Consider the following 17,442-nt stretch of genomic DNA (forward strand, 5'->3'; position numbering starts at 1 on the left):
TCGATTTACCTGCACATAATGTAATTAGGGGTCCATGTTATTTTTTTTGGTCTGTGCGAATGCGAGTACTATTAGAAAAAAAATAGCAACTGGAATAAGACGAGAGAGTGTATTTCTCTAAAACGCTCCGGTGTGTTTTACGCTACTGATTAGAGGCAGGAGGTTTGTTTATTTATTCCTTACGACCTAATTTATACTTCATGCAGTGCCAGGGATCGGGACAAATGCGAAGTTGAAGACCGTGGGGCCAGCTGCCATCACTTTTCAGCTAGCACGTGCTGACAACGAGCGTAAGGACATCAAGTAAGTCCTCTGAGAGCAAGTGAGGTCGAGCTTGCAAATGCAATAAATACTTATCATTTAGATCCCGTGAATTCGTAAAGTGGGATAATTCGGACTTTCGGTATTTCGCAGCGTCCCAGCTAGCCCCATGTAGTACGTCAGTGGCATCGGACGCTCGCTAATACGGACGTAAGGTTGTCTGGTAAAGTAAAACTCTAGTTTGGGCGAGTTGGTTTACGTTGAAAGAAAAAACTGGTAATGGTGCAAGAAACGAGGACACAGAAGGCACACAGAAGACAGGACTGACGCCAACTTGCAACTGGGGTTTATTGCACCAAGCCTGCCTTTTGTATCACAACCAAGCCATATATCAACAAATGCATAAACGTTGTACATATCAATCGCCAAATCATGCAAACACTGGCAACAAAGTATCGCCGATCACTACAGAATCTACCCTAAGCAGAGCTTGAGATGCCAAGTTCTTTTCTGGCCAGCAGAAACAGTAATATCAACCATGGCAAAAAACAAGGCACTGGGGCATGACAAGTCTACACTAACAAATTATGAAACGCGTGGTGAAAGCGAAAAAGAGCAAGAATCGAACGACTATGTGATAAAACCGCGTGAAAAATGAAAAATAGATGACCAAAAATAACCAGGAAAAAACATGACCAACAATAACAATAAGGGGGGATGAAGTCTGAAGATACAGCGCCTGACGTCAAGAGTGATAAAAACTGAAGATCATTCCTGAAGAACAGTCGTCTTAGCGTCAAAGAATCTAAAAATTGCAAAACACCAAAAGAAAAGATGAAATAAGAGTACAAAACGAAGGGAAAGCTGCGATCTACAAAAAACCTTCTAGAAAAGTCGTCTCGGAGCTGTTAAGAATAATGGAAAGCCTGCTAACGCATTTGTTTCTAGCTTTCTCGATGAAATATGCTTCAAAAATCTCTCTCTCAGTTCTATCTTTTTCACTCTTCAAAAATCTAGTTTTCTCGAATTCGGGACAGCAATTAGAACAGCTTTTGCAGTGGTCAACTAGGAAGCTCCTTTCGTGGTTGCGCAAGTTTCGGCAATGTTCACTTGCACGCTCATTAAAACAACGACCTGTTTGCCCGATGTAAACGATGCCACAGCTAAGCGGTATCTCATAAACCACTTGTGTCCTGCATTGCGTGAACTTTTTTGGTGTTCTCTGGTGCATGCCGGCCACTTTTCTCGGTTGGTCATGGCCCAAAGTCTTGAAAGCTTACAAAGCGCGGAGAATACAACTTCAACATTATGTCTGCTCGCTATTTTCTTAATGTTATGCGACACCTTGTGAATATATGGTACTACTGATACTGATGAATGCTATACCGGTTCCCTGAAGCGAGTGAGTTGCTTAAGTTTCTGTTAAAGCCTTTCTCAAACCGCCGAAATTAGACTAGGCGGGTAACCTGCCTGTCTTAGCCTCTCAACCTGAGTGCGAAAGCTCGTTGACAACATGTGGGGGAAAGATTTGTTTAAGGCAGATTTCAGGGAGTTAGAAATAAACGCGTGTTTCACAAGCTTTGAACGAGCGCTGTCAAATGGTAGCAAGCCTTTCTTGGAACGCGGGTTGTACAGCCAGCAAGGACCTTTTTACGGAAACATTAACTTGATATCCAAAAACTGGAGTTGGCCGTCCGTAGGGACCTCCTTGGTAAACATGAGACCCTGGCCGTGGCTTGAGAAAACGGACACAGTCCTCGTGACGGCAGCGTCTAAAACCTGATTGTCTGAATGTTCAAATCACGATGGCTCAAATACCAGTCCTCAAGACAGAGTTGCGTGGCGCAGTGTAACCCGGGAACCTATGATGTGCAACGGCACACGTGACCACAGTCCACTGTAGACTGCATCGTAGAAAAATAGTCAGACTGCATAGTTTCGGTTTCACTTTTCCGAGCTTCACGCCGGCTTTCGGTGCCGGCGGCTGTCAACCGCGCAGTTGTTTCCGTGCGCCGAAAAGACGCACCCGTCACGCACTGTTCACAGTCTGTGCGGTGCAGCCTCTTCGCAAGCGACGACGCCACTTTTGCAGAGGCTCGACTGATATCGCGTCACAACGTGAAGAAAGCCGCGAACGCCTTTGCCATTTTACAGCCCTTTTGGGTGGCATCCCCGGCAGTGTCAACGCGGTAAATAACCTCACGTAATTGCGAGAAATCCTCGCTACCAAGCCATTTTCGTCTGAAAAGAGCACGAAAACCCACCATGAGTTCTCAACAGATAAAGTTGATCTGACGCGGACGATTATTGACAGTTTTTGGGGGCCATTCGTTAATTCTGACTTTCGAATAATTAGAACATTTTTCACAGTCCTTCTAAGTCCGAATTAACGAGGTTTTGCTGCGCTGCCACGCAAGTGAAATATATAGAATGGCTACTGATGCGTTACTTGTCGTTGCAGGCCATGACCGGATTCAGAAATTACTGCAACATAACACTGCTCAGTGCCAGAGAAATAGGCACTACTACGCGCAATGAGCAGCCTGCGATGAGAGCAGCTAGAAATCTAGCATATTTTCCGCAAACATCGGCTTTGTGAGTCTTTATGGAACAGTAGAAAATGGACGTGTTTGAATAAATGAGTTCTAATAGGAAATATCTGCCGATGAAAACATAAATTTCTTACGTGGAGGCTCTGCTACACGCCAATACAGATACTTGCGAATCTGTCTGATTGCCATAGCGTTCTCTATTTCTCCTGGCGCGCTTTCCTGATTAAGAAAACGCAATGCAGAATGATTAGAATAGTGTGTTGTCACGTATCGACGTAATTTCGACAGCGCGGAACAAGTTACGTCGCTTTCAGAAAAATACTTACGCTGGCTGTTGATTAAGTTTTCTACACAAGAAACAGAAACGCATGCAAAGAAAAATTCGGTACCCATTGTTTTGCCCCGTTAACTGTGTGAATTAGTGGCAGTCGCTACAGTTTTTTGAGAATTTCAAGGGATCTACCTCACGGCATTCTTTTTGTGATACTCGTGGTTGCCGTGGCAAGGATCATAATGGCACGCATTCCGCTTACTGACAGCCGCGGTTTAACTCTTCAGATACAAGAGCGCGCTCGGCAGTCGTCGAGGGACAGAATCACCGCTGCTTTCAGCCGGCCTCAGTTTCAAGCTGACGAAGAACTTTCGAGATGAAGCACGAAAAACTACCACAACAAGCTCGAACTACGCAGAATAATCTGCTCGTGGCTGTGTTCATTCGAGATAAACCTGGTTGTACATCGCGTCAGAAACTAAGTGACAAAGCCGTACGGGCGGCTTCGAACCTAAACAATGAAAACTCTGCGGCAACACGCATCCTCTCACTAGGGCATTTCAATGACCCACGTACAAACAGCTTCGAGAGGTAAAACTCCTGATACTATCCCATACCGTACCGTACATTGCCGCTCCTAAGTCGGATTAGGTAGTCTCATCATTGTTGTCAAAGGTGACGTCTGAAATGATTTCAGGGCCTACTACGTGCTGGTGGAGAGGCACGATAGCAGAAATCGCACCAAATGGACCACAGATGGCGTGATCAACAGCGCCGTCGGATCCATCCACGAATGGAAGGACGCCACACCAAGTTACAACGCGTCCGTAGCCAAGAACCTGACGTTCTACGTGGCCGCCAAGATGGCGCCCGACGAAGTGCGCCGTGGCAGGCAGTTCACGGTTGGAGACGGCCTCTACTACGACGGCTACCACAATGCACCGTTGGTGCCCGGGACCACTTACAGCGTTGGCCTGGCCGCCGAAATAAGCACCTCAGGAGTGAGTCAGCTTCTAGTGCTGTTGGTTTTAAGCTTAAAGTTGTCACTTTATTTCGGCCCTGTGATATAGACTCAAACGTTTGACAGGATCCTTTGTTGGGCAAGTTGGTTCATATTGCTTTAGAAAGATGGGATGCGCACATGAGACAATCACAAGAAAGAAGACGGGACGGGCGCAAAACTATCAACTGAGGTTTATTCAAGGAATTGACATTTATACATAAGCATGGCAGCACTGGCAACAAAGGGCATCAAGGCAGATAGGGCGGATAAAAAACGAGATAGAAACACTATGTGGATTCAGGTCATCATGTTTTCGAGGAAACGTGTATCTCTATTATAAAGTTTGATTGATGTGTCACTGACGCAATCTTTTCCTTTCTTTTTGATGAAATATGCCTCGAGAAGTTCCCGTGCTTTATCGTTACGGCACTTGCGCAGAATTCGTAACGATACGATAACGATAACGCACGTAAAGATAAAGCATGGGAACTTCTCGAGGCATATTTCAACAAAAAGAAAGGAAAAGATTGCATCCGTGACACATCATTCAAACTTTATAATAGAGAGACACGATTCCTCGAAAACATGATGACTTGAATCCACATAGTGTTTTTATCTCGTTTTTTATCCGCCCTGTCTGCCTTGATGCCCATTGTTGCCAGTGCTGTCATGCTTATGCATAAATGTAAATTCCTTGAATAAACCTCACTTGATAGTTTTGCGCCCGTCCCGTCTTCTTTCTTGTGATTGTCTCATGTGCGCATCCCATCTTTCTAAATCAAACGTTTGGTAGCAATGGTCAGCAGTCGTTACTTTTTTCTGCTGTTCGTGCGTTCAGACATCTGTAAGAGTCGGTAACGGGCTGTTAATAGCCACAAACAACTGCTTATGAAGGAGATTATCTGTATTTGATCGCACTATGTGCAATGAAGTTGGGACGATCACTGCGCCGCAGAGGCCGCTTGACGCACCAACTTCGTGTAAGGGCGCCGTCACATAGTGTGACGAAAAGAAATAGTGTAGTACACAGTGTACACGGAGGTAATGGTGGCAGAATATTGCTTTGTGACTTGCAGAGTAAAGCAACTAACCGCTCTACGCTGAGCCGTGACTTGAGCACCTAGCCGTGGCAGGAAGATTGTTGCGGGAAAAGTACTGATGTCTGATTCATTGTCTGTTTAGTAGCTGCAGCTCTTTAAAGGATCAAGTTTTGTGATGAGTCTTTTCTGATAATGCTAGAGTAGCGACTCATACCAGTCCTGCGCGAGCAATGATTTTAATGACAACAAAATTTCACAAACTTAACCGGTGGTAAGCTAGTTGGCAAGCGATCGTGCAAGAAGAACATAAACCCTAAAGTCTTCTGAAATGCCATCCCCAAGAATTTATAAATTAAAGAGTGGTAGAAGAGTTTATTTCTTGACTTTACAATCGCACCGAGCAAATCCAAATTGAATAAACCAGGCATCCCGCTCATGAAATGGCGTTTCACAGGCAACAATATTAGTGCTGACTGTTCTTTTGGCTTTCAGGGCAGCCAACTTTTCTACCGACGCCTGTTTGATCCAATAACTGGTGAGGATTTTTCTCTACTCTTTACTTTAGTGCATAATTGTAGGGCAAATCAGCCAAGAAAAAAATGTACCGCTGCTTAGACCTTATCTTGCTGACTGATTTAGACGCTGAAAAGTATGTTCTCGATTCAAAAACATGTGCCAACTTCTTTTATGGCAACACAAAAGTAGCACAGAAGAAATGTGACAGTGTTTCTATACCTTACGCATAAACTTTAGTCCATCTATTGCCTAAAAAAATTATTTAATGGTGCTTGCTCCAACAATTGAGATAAAATAAGTTCTCACATCTGCTGCGACTTGACACGAGTTTTCTGCTGCGACTTGACACAAGGTAATACGGAACCGCGATATGCCTTAGAGGAAATTGGGTGAGAGAGCTTTTACGCATGTGTTGTCCCAGTACTGCTAGGCACAAAGGTTTGCGGGAAGTGTAATCCACGGTAAAGGTGGAATCTCCTCGCCGCCTGGTGGTGTGGTCTAACATTGAAAGATGCTTTCTGCAGGTAGCGCAGGAAGTTGAAGGACACATTCGTCAGTTCGTAACTGCATAATTAGAATGGCAAAAAAAATTAAGCTCTCTCATGGCTTCCTGATTTTCAAAACTTACGTGGGCACCGCTATTCTAATTGAAAACTTGAAACTAAAAAATACGTTGTAGAGCTAAGTTTACCGGCTTAGCGAACATATCAGCGAAAGCTGCTATAGATTTGATTTAACCAATTTAGAACTGCATTCGACGGTGGAATGAACAGTCTTGGTCAAAAAACCTCAGGCCGCTGTGAATGGGCCAGGCGCTGCTGGGCTTTGCTATCGCGGCGCTGCCAAATGCAGAAAAATGGGGTGGGGCCAACACAACCAGTGGCAACTCTGAACCAAATTCAGAGACGACACCCTTCAGAACGAAGTCGGTGTACTTCTTTCCAGTAAGCTTTCCTTTAATCAAGTAAGGACCAACAAAACAACACACCAAACATTTGCTGACCACCTTACTTGATCCATAATGATGGTTCAACAGCGCAAACACACACAGACCAAGAAGGAGACAAGACACACACACACAGCGCTGAATCTACACCAACTAGTCCAATCTGCAGCTGTTTTACTTGATCCGTATGCTCACGTAAGCAGTGTGGGTTCTGGTCGCACCAATAATGGAATTGTCCAAACTGACGTTCCAATCCCTGCAAAATTGTGCCCTTTCAATCTAAAGCATTCCGTGGAGAAATTCCGGGTACTCGTCACATTCGGTCAGGCACCAGTTGCAAGGATCGAGCCGGTCTTCTAAGTCATTCAGTCTCAGCTCCTGGTAAAGACAACCATTATATGAGTGACAGCTGTGTCTTGAAAGTGACCTCCAAACTGAAGCGGGGCTCGCTAAATATGCGCCGGAAACTTCCCTGGCGCTTTCATCTGGCCTGAAGAAGACGTAGGCCAGGACATCGACGCCAAAATCGTCGGTAGCACTGGTTGGTCGCTTCCTTTTCCGAACATCGACTGATCCAGTGGTCCAAAGCCGATTAAATATTGATATAAATGTAGGACGAGTCGGCCACGATGGCTACTATGTTGGTCACCATTGAGTCTTGGTGCCACCCCTGCGTCCATTTGCGCGCTCGCACAAGTGATCACAATGTCCACCTTCTCGGAAACGGAGAATTGCAGTCGCGCTGGCGCGGCATTTCTCGCAATATTCACGCTGCAACGTTAAAGTTTTGGTCCTTGCATGAGCGAGGTGATACTTCCGCACATGACAATGGCAAGAGCCATCGCCAGAGCGGCAAGAGCATTTCGCCTTTTGCTCTTGCGCCTTTTTCTGCATCAGAAAGGAAACAAATAAGTCAAATCAAATCAAATCAAAATCGAATTTAAGACCCTGACACAGTAATGCTTATGTCACTCTCGCAACACGAAAACAAGAACCTCAAAGGCAAACGTCAATGTCTATTTGCGAAACTAACGCTAAAAGGTACAAGAACTGCCTAATAGCCCACAGCCACTGCCGCGCAAGATCTCCTTGCTTCGCGAACGAAACTTGACTGATGCACTTCCTACCGCGCAGCAATTATACACAAACAGTAGCTAAACCTGGTGAAAAGCTGAACGGATGATGATTATCTACATCTAGCCTTTCTGGGCCATACCAAAAGTGGTGGGGACAAACAAAAATAAAGCAAACTGCACGCTCCCCTTACAAGGGCTCTCGGAATCGACGCCCGCGTAGCTAACGATGACTGGCCTATTTCTTGCGTCGAGCGACGAAGCAAACGATAACGCCGCCCGCAGTCTAAATTGAGTGTCGAGGTACCCAGTCGGGCGTGCATGTTACCACATACGTTTCGAATTGACCGCCGCCGTTATTACGACACTTCACCAGCGGACGTTGCGTTTGCACTAGACGTCCGGTACTTCTCAAGAGCTGAGTTTCTGTTTGGGGCGGAAAAAAAAACAAGCTTTTCTCGTGCCGCAGTGCTTTATAAAATTACTTTTTCTCCACATTAAAAAATGTTATTGCCAAAGATCTTGAATCATACCAAATATCAAAGAGCTCTTGATACGGCGTCGTCTTCTCTGGGGCTACAAACTCGTCATTGTTAAACACTGCCTAACTTCATTAAATGAAAACTCATAAATTTTACCTAATTACCCAGGTAAGCAGCACGTTTTTTTTTTCAATTACTGATGTCCGCCGCCGCTGAGAGTTTTCTATGGTAGAGGGCCTCTTTTGTTTCTCGAAAGGTCTATTTTTAAAACTTGTTAAATTGTTCGTTGAAACATCTGGTATGCCTAAACCTAATTAAGGTCAGCTTTCGCTACAAAACAATGTCAGCGCGAAGTATTTTCTTAGTGTCGTGTGAGAGAGATATCTCTGAACTTTTGGAAGGTGTCAATACGTGCCAATTATGGTAAAAACGTAACTCATTCTGCGAATGCGTCCTTTGCTCAAGCGTGCGCTTTTTATAAACAGCTATGAAAACTAATCCATTGCATGAAAAGGAACAAATCATGCTCCTTGAGAAAAACTGAGATCTACAGCAGGCAACTTGAGTTCCCTTTTATAGGCTATGATGTGCAGGCAAATACTTTATACCCTGCTCTAAAAGGGGAGGAGCGATTTTTAAAAGGTGATTGCTGACCAATGTATGAAGATACAAAATGGCTGAATGCGGCTTCTGAGATGTCAGCCATAGCAGCAGCCGGGCTACTTACCCTCTCATGAAATCTACTTCTCTGCTCTGAATAACCACCTACGCATCCCACTATAGTCAATGATCTCTGCTCTAATTCTGCTTGGCCAACACTCACCATAAGTATCATATTGTTATCCACCGAACTACCTCCACTGAAGGACAGAGACCTCCTTCTTTGATCTACATGGTATATAGTATATATATCGACCTTCACCCGCGACCTTTACAATCTGATCAACCGACCCCATTGCCTCCCGTTATACGTTTGCCCTATCTGATATTTACATCCTTCATTAACTGATTCCCTCATCTTAGCGGAATCAAACTACATCGAGTATGTTTTGTAACCTACGGAACTTTGTAGATACCCCCTTTTTATTTCAGTGGGAAGAAAACAAGCCGCCATTGGATGGCCTATACTGTCTGCAATCATTATTGGCGTCATCATCGCTGTGGTAGCAGCCGCTGTTACCGTCTGGTATGTCATCATTTCTGATTTTTCTTTAGCTTGTCTAGAGGTCAATTTCCACGGGGCTAAGTTTTATTGCAAAGTTTTCGAGATGAAAAATTTAGCGCAGCGTGCTGTCACGAATTCATCGCTCTATACTCCATGAGAGGAAAAGGTTAACGTATTTTAATACTCATACAGAGAGACCGTTGACTCAAAGCGGCGGAAAAGGACTGGGAAATTAACCAGTATGTATGCAGGAAACAACGACAGAGGAATACAAAGCTTCAAACTACCGACAAAAACACAGAAGATAAGAAATAGATTAATTCAAGGGAAAAGAAGCATGGTGTAGAATTATATAAAAATTGGAGAACGCAAATCAGGAAGAAGTCGTTCTGTTGTAACTCAAGGGGTAGTACCCCAATCTTTGAAGGTATGTCAAGGTTTCTGAATACGAAGGTACGAAAAGGAATTCAACCGAGAAGATGACAGGCGTGCAGTGTGAGGTAAAGGTGCAGAAACGATTGAACATCTTATATTGTAATGAGGCAGTATCCATTCGGATGTCGATGCAGGCAAAGACACTCTGCCTGGTGTCCTAGTCTTGAGAGATTATATAGGTCATGGGCAGGAAATATAGGGTAGAGGTCAGCAAAAAGTGTTAGGAAGATTGGTGACTCAAAAGCAGGGGGGGGGGGGGGGGACCTAAGGTTACAAGTTCAGAATTAAATTTTTTGTTTAAAGAAACTGGGTGAATTTACAGTCAATACAATTAAGTTTGACGGGCAGCTTAAAGAAATATAGAAAAAGCCGAGCACAGAGGCAACTGCCGCCACCTCGTTTCGAAGAGCACGCTCCGATCTTCCATCCGTCCCGCCTGAAAAATGGCTACTGGGACTAGCGACATTTTGAAGCGAAGTTTTTCAACTGATACGAACAAAGAGCTCCGGCAGGAACCAATTGTTCTGCACACTGACTGGCTTGGGCTCACCTCCGAGCGTCACCGCTTCCGCCTAGCGGCGGACGCCCGGAGAAAATATCTGACCGGCTTTTATCAATAGCCAACAGCCAGTTTTCGCACCGAATTCACGGCAGAAACGTCACCGGGCAAAGTAGTCGCCATATTCGCAGGTTCTTCGGTCCATGGAAGCCGGCCTTAACCGTAATTCGTGTGCTGTAGATGCGATGGGGCATCATCGCCAGAGAGAGAGAGAGAGACTCTTTAATGAAATGCAGAGAATTTAGCCGGCGTTTAAAAATCGCTGGCATGCTACTCTGCGTAGGAAGGGGAATTTGGGAGAAAAAGACAGAAGGAGAGCAGCGTGGAAGAGGTAAAAAAAAACCCGAAGATAAAATGCGGCCATGAAATGGGTACTAAGGATGCAATGGCGAGTATTGATGTAACCTATGGAATGATGGAGCGCATAGTCCGACAAATGGGCTGACGAAGTTCACTGCATGAAGAATGCATGAAGGTAACGTGCAAGTGAATTTAGAGCTTATCAAGATGTCCAATGTCTTTTAAATATGTGAAAAGAAAGTTCATTGCAAGTCTCTGTTGCCTGAAGCAGGCTAAGGGACCTAAAACTTTGTCCATTGTTAGGGGCACTGGGCAGAGCTTCTGCATGCAATGTTCATAGTACGCACGCTCGTTAGCATACGCAGGGCACACAAGTAGGATATGTTCCACAGTTTCTATAGAGGCACAATTGTCACAATGCGGACTGTTCGTTTGTCCAAAACGGTATCGCAAGCCGTTTGTATATGCAGAATTCAGACGAAGTCGGTGATAAAGTGTTTCCAGTTGTCGAGGAATTCTGGGTGAGAGTCTTGATCTAAGATGTGGGTCGATTGAGTGAAGAAATTGGTACTGATGTGTCGGCAAACTCCAAAGCCGATACGTTTCTTCGTAAGCAAAACTTTTAGCCATTTGGGACGCATCCGATTTCGTGAAAAAAGTTCGAATGTATCTCCGATGTTGATGGCCCTTACGGGCCGCTTCATCTGCTTTTTCATTAGCCAGAATGCCACAGTGAGCAGGTACCCACTGAAATGTTATGCAGTGGCCTGCGGCAATAGCTAAATGATGTATATACCCGATGTGGAGGGAAACTGGCTGGTGATTCGTTTTCTTCAGCATGTTGGCCAGGATCTGCAGAGATGCTTTTGAATCGGTGAAGATAACCCAACGGCCGGCGGTTCGGCGCAGGATGTAAGAAACAGCTTCCTTAATGCCGTGAAGCTCAGCTGTCGTAGAGGATGTCCTCCGCTGCAGCCGGTAAGAAAGGGCATGGTTTGTTGAGGGCACATAAAGGCCACAAGAAGAGGTTTCTTTAGTAGTTGAACCATCGGTGAAGATATGGATGTGCTGCGTATATTCCTCCGTTAAGTAGGCGAGAGTAGTTTGCAGAAGCGCTGCCTGTGGCATGCGGCTCTTTGCATTCACACCTGGAACAGACTTCTTCACCTTTAGAGGAGAGAGTGTCCATGGAGGAAAGGCCAGAGGTAGTAGCTTCTGTGGCTGATTAATAGTAGGAAGGGGCAGGAGATGTACTGCCTGGCCAAAGCTAGAGTTGCTGTGAGTTAGATGGACACGGTGTAGGAAGTGTTTCTTCCCTTGCAGGACATGGCGGAGATGGGTACGCATAGTCTCCTGGGCGGAAATCACCTCTAGTGGGAGACATCCTGCCTCCGCTACTGTTCCTGACGCAGAGGAACCTTTTGGGAGGCCAAGACATATTCGCAGGCAGTTGTTCCGTGCGGCATTGAGAGTCTTATTGCTAGATGTAGATAATCTTTGAAGCACTGGTAGACAGTAGCGCAAGGTTCCTTCAACGTAGGCTTTTTCAAGCAGAAGCATTGATCGGCAGTTGCTACCCCACCTTGTTCCCGCCATGAACCTGAACACTTGCGATGCTGCAGTAATCCTCTGGCGGAGTTTTTTGATCTGAGGTGACCATGAGAGATTGTAGTCGATTACAACACCCAGGAATCGCTGAGATCGTACATATGGCAGCGATCGTCCGCCTAGGAGCAGCGGATATCTGGTCATCGTTTTTCTTGTAAACGCCATTGCAACACTCTTTTCTGGCGATAGACGGAGACCTCTGGAAGCCAGGTACATCGAAACGTGCAATAGCGCTCGCTGAAGACGTTGCTGGGTAATATAGCGCGAACGTGATGCGGTCCAGATGCAGATATCATCAGCATAAATTGTTATGCGGACCCCTCGCGGAAGGTTTCTTGTTATGTGAATAAGGACAATATTGAACAAGAGAGGGCTGAGCACCGCTCCCTGTGGTACGCCCCTCTCCACTGCGTGAAAGCGTGTTGGACCGTCTGGAGTGGACATAAAAATTTGCCGTTCTTTTAAATAATGCCCAATCCACTTGTATAGCCTTCCTCCAAGGCCAAGACTGCCAAAGGCTGCGAGAATTGCATGGTGAAAGACAGAGTCAAAGGCGGCCTTGATGTCTAGGAAAACGGCTGTCGGGATGTACCCAGCATGAAGGTACTCCTCAAGTGATGAGACGAGGGCGATGATATTGTCAGTCGCCGACCTGTTTTGACGGAACCCATTCATTTCTTGGGGGAACTCATTTCGGCTTTCTAGGAACCAAATTATGCGCTTGGAGATCATGCGCTCCATGAGCTTACCTACGCAGCTCAGTAGGGCAATGGGCCGGAATGATGCGTAGCTTGTTGGCTGCTTACAGGGCTTCAAAACGGGCACAATTTTTGCCAGCTTCTATTCCGTGGGCACCTCACCAGCCATCCAGGAAGAATTGTAATACTCCAGGAGTCGAAGACGGGAGGTGTGGGGTAGCTTAGCAATGGCGTCATAGGTCACCTCATCATGACCCGGAGACGTGTGTCTGTCTCCGCGATAGCTGTGGATAGTTCTTCCATTGTGAAAGGCAGGTCTAACGCTGGCACTGCCGCCTTTGGGATGCCTGTTTGACCATCTGCGGAGAGTGTCGAATGCCCTGACCCTGTCGACAGTAGCCTGCAGTTTTCTTCTGAGACTTCTTTTATAGATTTTTGCTCGTGAAGGGAGAGTGCAGCGAAGGGGTGGAGTTGTTGAAGTGGCGTGCGCATACCTCTAACTATCCGCCAAATGTTGGTTACTGGTTGGCGCACATCCAGCGTAGAACAAAAGTCACGCCACTTTTGCCGACTCAGTTTATCCATGTAGCGTCGAATGTGACGTTGTGCCCGTCGGCATGCACGTAGGTCATCGAGGCGTTTTGTGCGCAGAGCTTTCCTTTCAGCTCGCCTGCGTATAGCGCAAAGCCTTTGGAATGTGTCATCATTTGAAGGTAGGTTATCATTTTTAGCTGTAATTCGTGTACTCGCTCTCAGGCAATACGCCATTGTCGATGCTAATTCCTCATTGCGAGTTGCCGCAGTAACTCCTTTGCTTACAGCGTCCTTGTATGCGTCCCAGTCTGTAGATTTTATAAGGAATTTCTTTGGGTTCCTCAGCGCATGGAAAGCCGATATGAGGATTGGGTAATGGTCGCTTCCGCGTGTCTCCAAATCAGCGCACCAGCCAAAGTTGTGGGCGAATGAAACTTGTGACAAATGTCACGTCGATGCTGCTGGTAGTCGTCGGGCCTCGGAGGTAGGTGATGCTGCCGTCATTTAATGGCTGAACTGAATGCTTGGAGAGAAGTTTTGCAAGCTTGGCACCTCGGGCACATGTATGTGAGCTGCCCCAAATTTCATTATGAGCATTGAAGTCTCCGCAAATAATATGCGGAGAGGGCGTCCTTGATACCAAATTTTCAAGTCTCAAAGCATCAAATGGCGTGCCTGGCTCAAGATATACTCCAATCAAAGTGTACTGTTGTCCGGCAATAACTGTGACAGCGCACACGTATTCATTGTCGCTGTGAGGCGGGACATCAACCGGTGATATCGGGATATCCTTGCGAAAGCCTATCAGCAATCTGCTGACGTTATCTGGTCGTTGTGAATGATGGAAATAGTATCCGTGGAGTCGGAAAGTTTCCTCGACGCGTGATTCACAGATGACTATGAAGGGGAAGCGGTACGCTCGCATGAGCTGTCGGAAATCTGAGAGTTTAGAGCGTAGCCCGCGAGCGTTCCACTGGAAAATGGTGCATGTACGAAAGATGTTGTTGATTGTCAGCTGCGGTGAAGTTCTCGCTGTGGAAGCCATGATTACTGAAGTGTGGTATTACGCCCCTGCGGAGCGTAGGAGACCGACACCAACGGCTCCATTGCAAGGACAGCTTCTACTTCTGGGAGTCCTCCTGACGAGGGGTTTGCACGGATAAGAGCTTTGATGGCTGCAAGCAGCATCGGAATCTGTAGGCATGTGACATCATCGCCAGGGTAACTGTTTGCAATGCAGGATCCTGTGGCGGAAAAAGAGAAGGAAAGGAGGAGAAGAAAAAGAAAGAGAGCGGAAAGTAATTTTCAAGAAAAGAAGAAAAGAAACAGGAGAACGAGAGGAAAAGCAGAAGAAACTACTCCGAAAACAACCGCCTACGACGCCTGCCAGCGACGGTAAGGTTGTTATTGTTATGGTAAACAATCAGATATATTAACTGTACCTATACAGCGTCTATAACTACACAGATATGATAAAGCCACTAGATTAATAGTATCGCATACTTTTTAAGTAGGCCTACATTTCCAGAATTTGAATCAGTTTCACAGAGAGAGGCTACAATTTCAGAACGTAGAGAAAATTGGAAAGTTCCAGTTTGTTTTCTACGCTTTCAGAGTAACTGCATTAGTGCACATGTTTGTTACAGTTAAACTGAGAACACTTTTTACTTTTCATTTTATGAGATTGGGCCAATGAGTAAATTATCTCCATATAGAGAAGCGCAGAACCGAACACAACTTGCGACATTGTCTTCGGTTTCTGTCTAATTCCTCCGGTAGATGTTTCGTCGTCTCTGCATTGTAGCTTTGTATGTTCTTGACCAGTCTGTGTTGCACAGATGCGTACTGAGGCTTTTGACTAACCCATCCACTGAGTCACATTGTTCTCACTTCAGCGCTTTTGTCTACAATTTCACTAAGTTCATAAGTTTAAAAGATGCCTCAGCGAAAACGTCTGCTGGGGAATTGGCTTATTCCCACCGTGAATAAGCTTCGAGGTTAGAGGAATATATTCTATGCAAATTTATATCCTCGCCTAGCATCGACAAACGGAGTTGTTACAGCATTTTGCTAAGAATTGGACACGCCTGCTGGCATTGTTTCAAGCAAAGACGAATGTAGTCAGTTCGACTGGGGCATGGTATACCAAAATGGGCATAACAAGAATAACAAAAAAAAGCGCGAGAACGTGTGGTACAAAATCCGATGACATTCGTGCGATTGCTGAATTCAACGAAAATACACTGTTTTTTAACGACAAATGAATATCAGCTTTTCAAACATTAAGCCAACTGAACATTTCTTTTTTGTGATGCACTTTCGATAGTAGAGGAAAACGACGGATCTGACTTCGAGATTGAAGAGGCGGGCAGAGGCGGACGCGAGACGTCTCCGAAGCCACTCCCTCTGTCGGACCTGCAAGTTTACGTGCAGAGGATGCTAGCCTGCGATGGCTTCAGGTCCGAGTTCGTCGTGAGTAATGCAAAGCACAAAGAAAAATAAGTACTGGAGCACTATTTTTTTTTACTGTATAATCGCTTCACATACAACAGGTGTGTCTTGCCGGTACTCACCTATGGGGCAGAAACGTGGAGGCTGACAAAGAGGGTTCAGCTTAAGTTAAGGACAACGCAGCGAGCTATGGAAAGGAAAATGATAGGTGTAACGTTAAGAGATCGGAAGCGGGCAGAGTGGGTGAGAGAACAAACGCACGTTTATGTTATCATATTTGAATAGCTTTCAGGCGCAAAAAACAGACGAGACACATAGGAAGGTAACAGGACGAAGCGCCAATTTCCAACTGATTTTATTGCATGTCTGAAACATACTTATAAAGCTTGTCGTCACATGCGCAGGAGGGTCACCTAAAGTTCAAGAACGACTTGATAAGGCGCGTTCCAGGAATTTCTTTTCACAGTTAAACAATACAACTGATGTGTCGCTTACGCACATGTCGCCTTTCTTTTTGATAAAAAACGCTTCTATCAATTCCCTAGCCGTACTGTCATTGTTTTTGCCCAGAATGCGCACATCAGTGAAGCATGGCTCACGTCTATGTGTCTCGTCTGTTTTTTGCGCCTGAAACCTATTCAAATATGAACCAAAACCAACTAGCCCAGCAGCAAGTGCTCTTAGATTAATGATATCCGAGTTGAAATCAAGAGGAAGAAGTGGGCTTGGGCAGGGCATGTAATGCGAAGGCAAGATAACCGCTGGTCCTTAAGGGTAACAGAGTGGTTTCCAAGAGAAGGCAAACGTAGAAGGGGGCGGCGGAAAATTAGGTGGCCGGATGAGATTAAGAAGTTTGCGGGAATATGGTGGCCGCGGCTGGCGCAGGACAGGGTTAATTGGAGAGACATGGGAGAGGCCTTTGCCCTGCAGTGGGCGTAGTCAGGCTGATGATGATGATGACGATGATAATCACTTCGGTGCACCCGAAACGCTATTTCTTAAATGTAGGCTTGCTATGGTCAAGGATCGCGGTATCTTTCGATACATGAGTACGAAGAAATCGGACTAGTGAATATCGCCAGCGTGTTTCTTTTTAATTTTGATTTATTGCATAACATTTCGAATACTGTTAATCGAAACGTTAGAATGGCAGTTCATATTGGACAAAACTGCCCCAAACAAGAATATTTTCATAAAATGCGGTGAAACACACATTTATCGCATGTGTCCGAGTGAGAAATTTCGAGCGGTTAGAGAACCCGTCCTTCACTTATTTCTGTCAAGAGGCGGCAAAAGCTGCACGTATTCAAGGTGCGCCGGACAATGGAATGCGCATGAATTGCTCTCAGTGAAAATTCATGACGAAAAAGAATATTAGCGAACTAGTCTTGAAGTCATACTGTCAAATTGCTTAACGTTTATCAATTTCCCGACGACCGCCTTCGTTTATGTTAGACAAGAAATGGTAAACGGCTGACTCAGAAATGTAAACGGTAATTTTGGTTGTGTCTGAAAATTCAGACACCTTTGCAAGTTTTGTTATATTTA

At 45.5% G+C, this 17,442-nt stretch overlaps 2 protein-coding genes across 4 annotated transcripts in view; one reads left to right on the forward strand and one right to left on the reverse strand.

Annotated features, from left to right (window-relative positions):
• LOC149365714 (putative RNA-binding protein 46) overlaps nucleotides 1-17,442 on the reverse strand; it is a 378,374-nt gene that overhangs the window by 112,003 nt on the left and 248,929 nt on the right. The gene's annotated exons all lie outside the window — the stretch shown is intronic.
• LOC149365716 (receptor-type tyrosine-protein phosphatase kappa-like) overlaps nucleotides 1-17,442 on the forward strand; it is a 56,903-nt gene that overhangs the window by 19,026 nt on the left and 20,435 nt on the right. Inside the window, exons 6-11 of the mRNA XM_089545369.1 lie at nucleotides 207-303; nucleotides 3,782-4,085; nucleotides 5,620-5,662; nucleotides 9,237-9,330; nucleotides 14,684-14,838; nucleotides 15,773-15,915. Of these exons, the coding sequence (XP_089401495.1) occupies nucleotides 207-303; nucleotides 3,782-4,085; nucleotides 5,620-5,662; nucleotides 9,237-9,330; nucleotides 14,684-14,838; nucleotides 15,773-15,915 (836 nt within the window). The remainder of the gene's footprint in view (nucleotides 1-206; nucleotides 304-3,781; nucleotides 4,086-5,619; nucleotides 5,663-9,236; nucleotides 9,331-14,683; nucleotides 14,839-15,772; nucleotides 15,916-17,442) is intronic.

The sequence above is a fragment of the Amblyomma mixtum genome, chromosome 1, assembly GCF_055824585.1.
Source record: "Amblyomma mixtum isolate Tamu chromosome 1, ASM5582458v1, whole genome shotgun sequence".
Lineage (NCBI taxonomy): Eukaryota > Metazoa > Arthropoda > Arachnida > Ixodida > Ixodidae > Amblyomma > Amblyomma mixtum.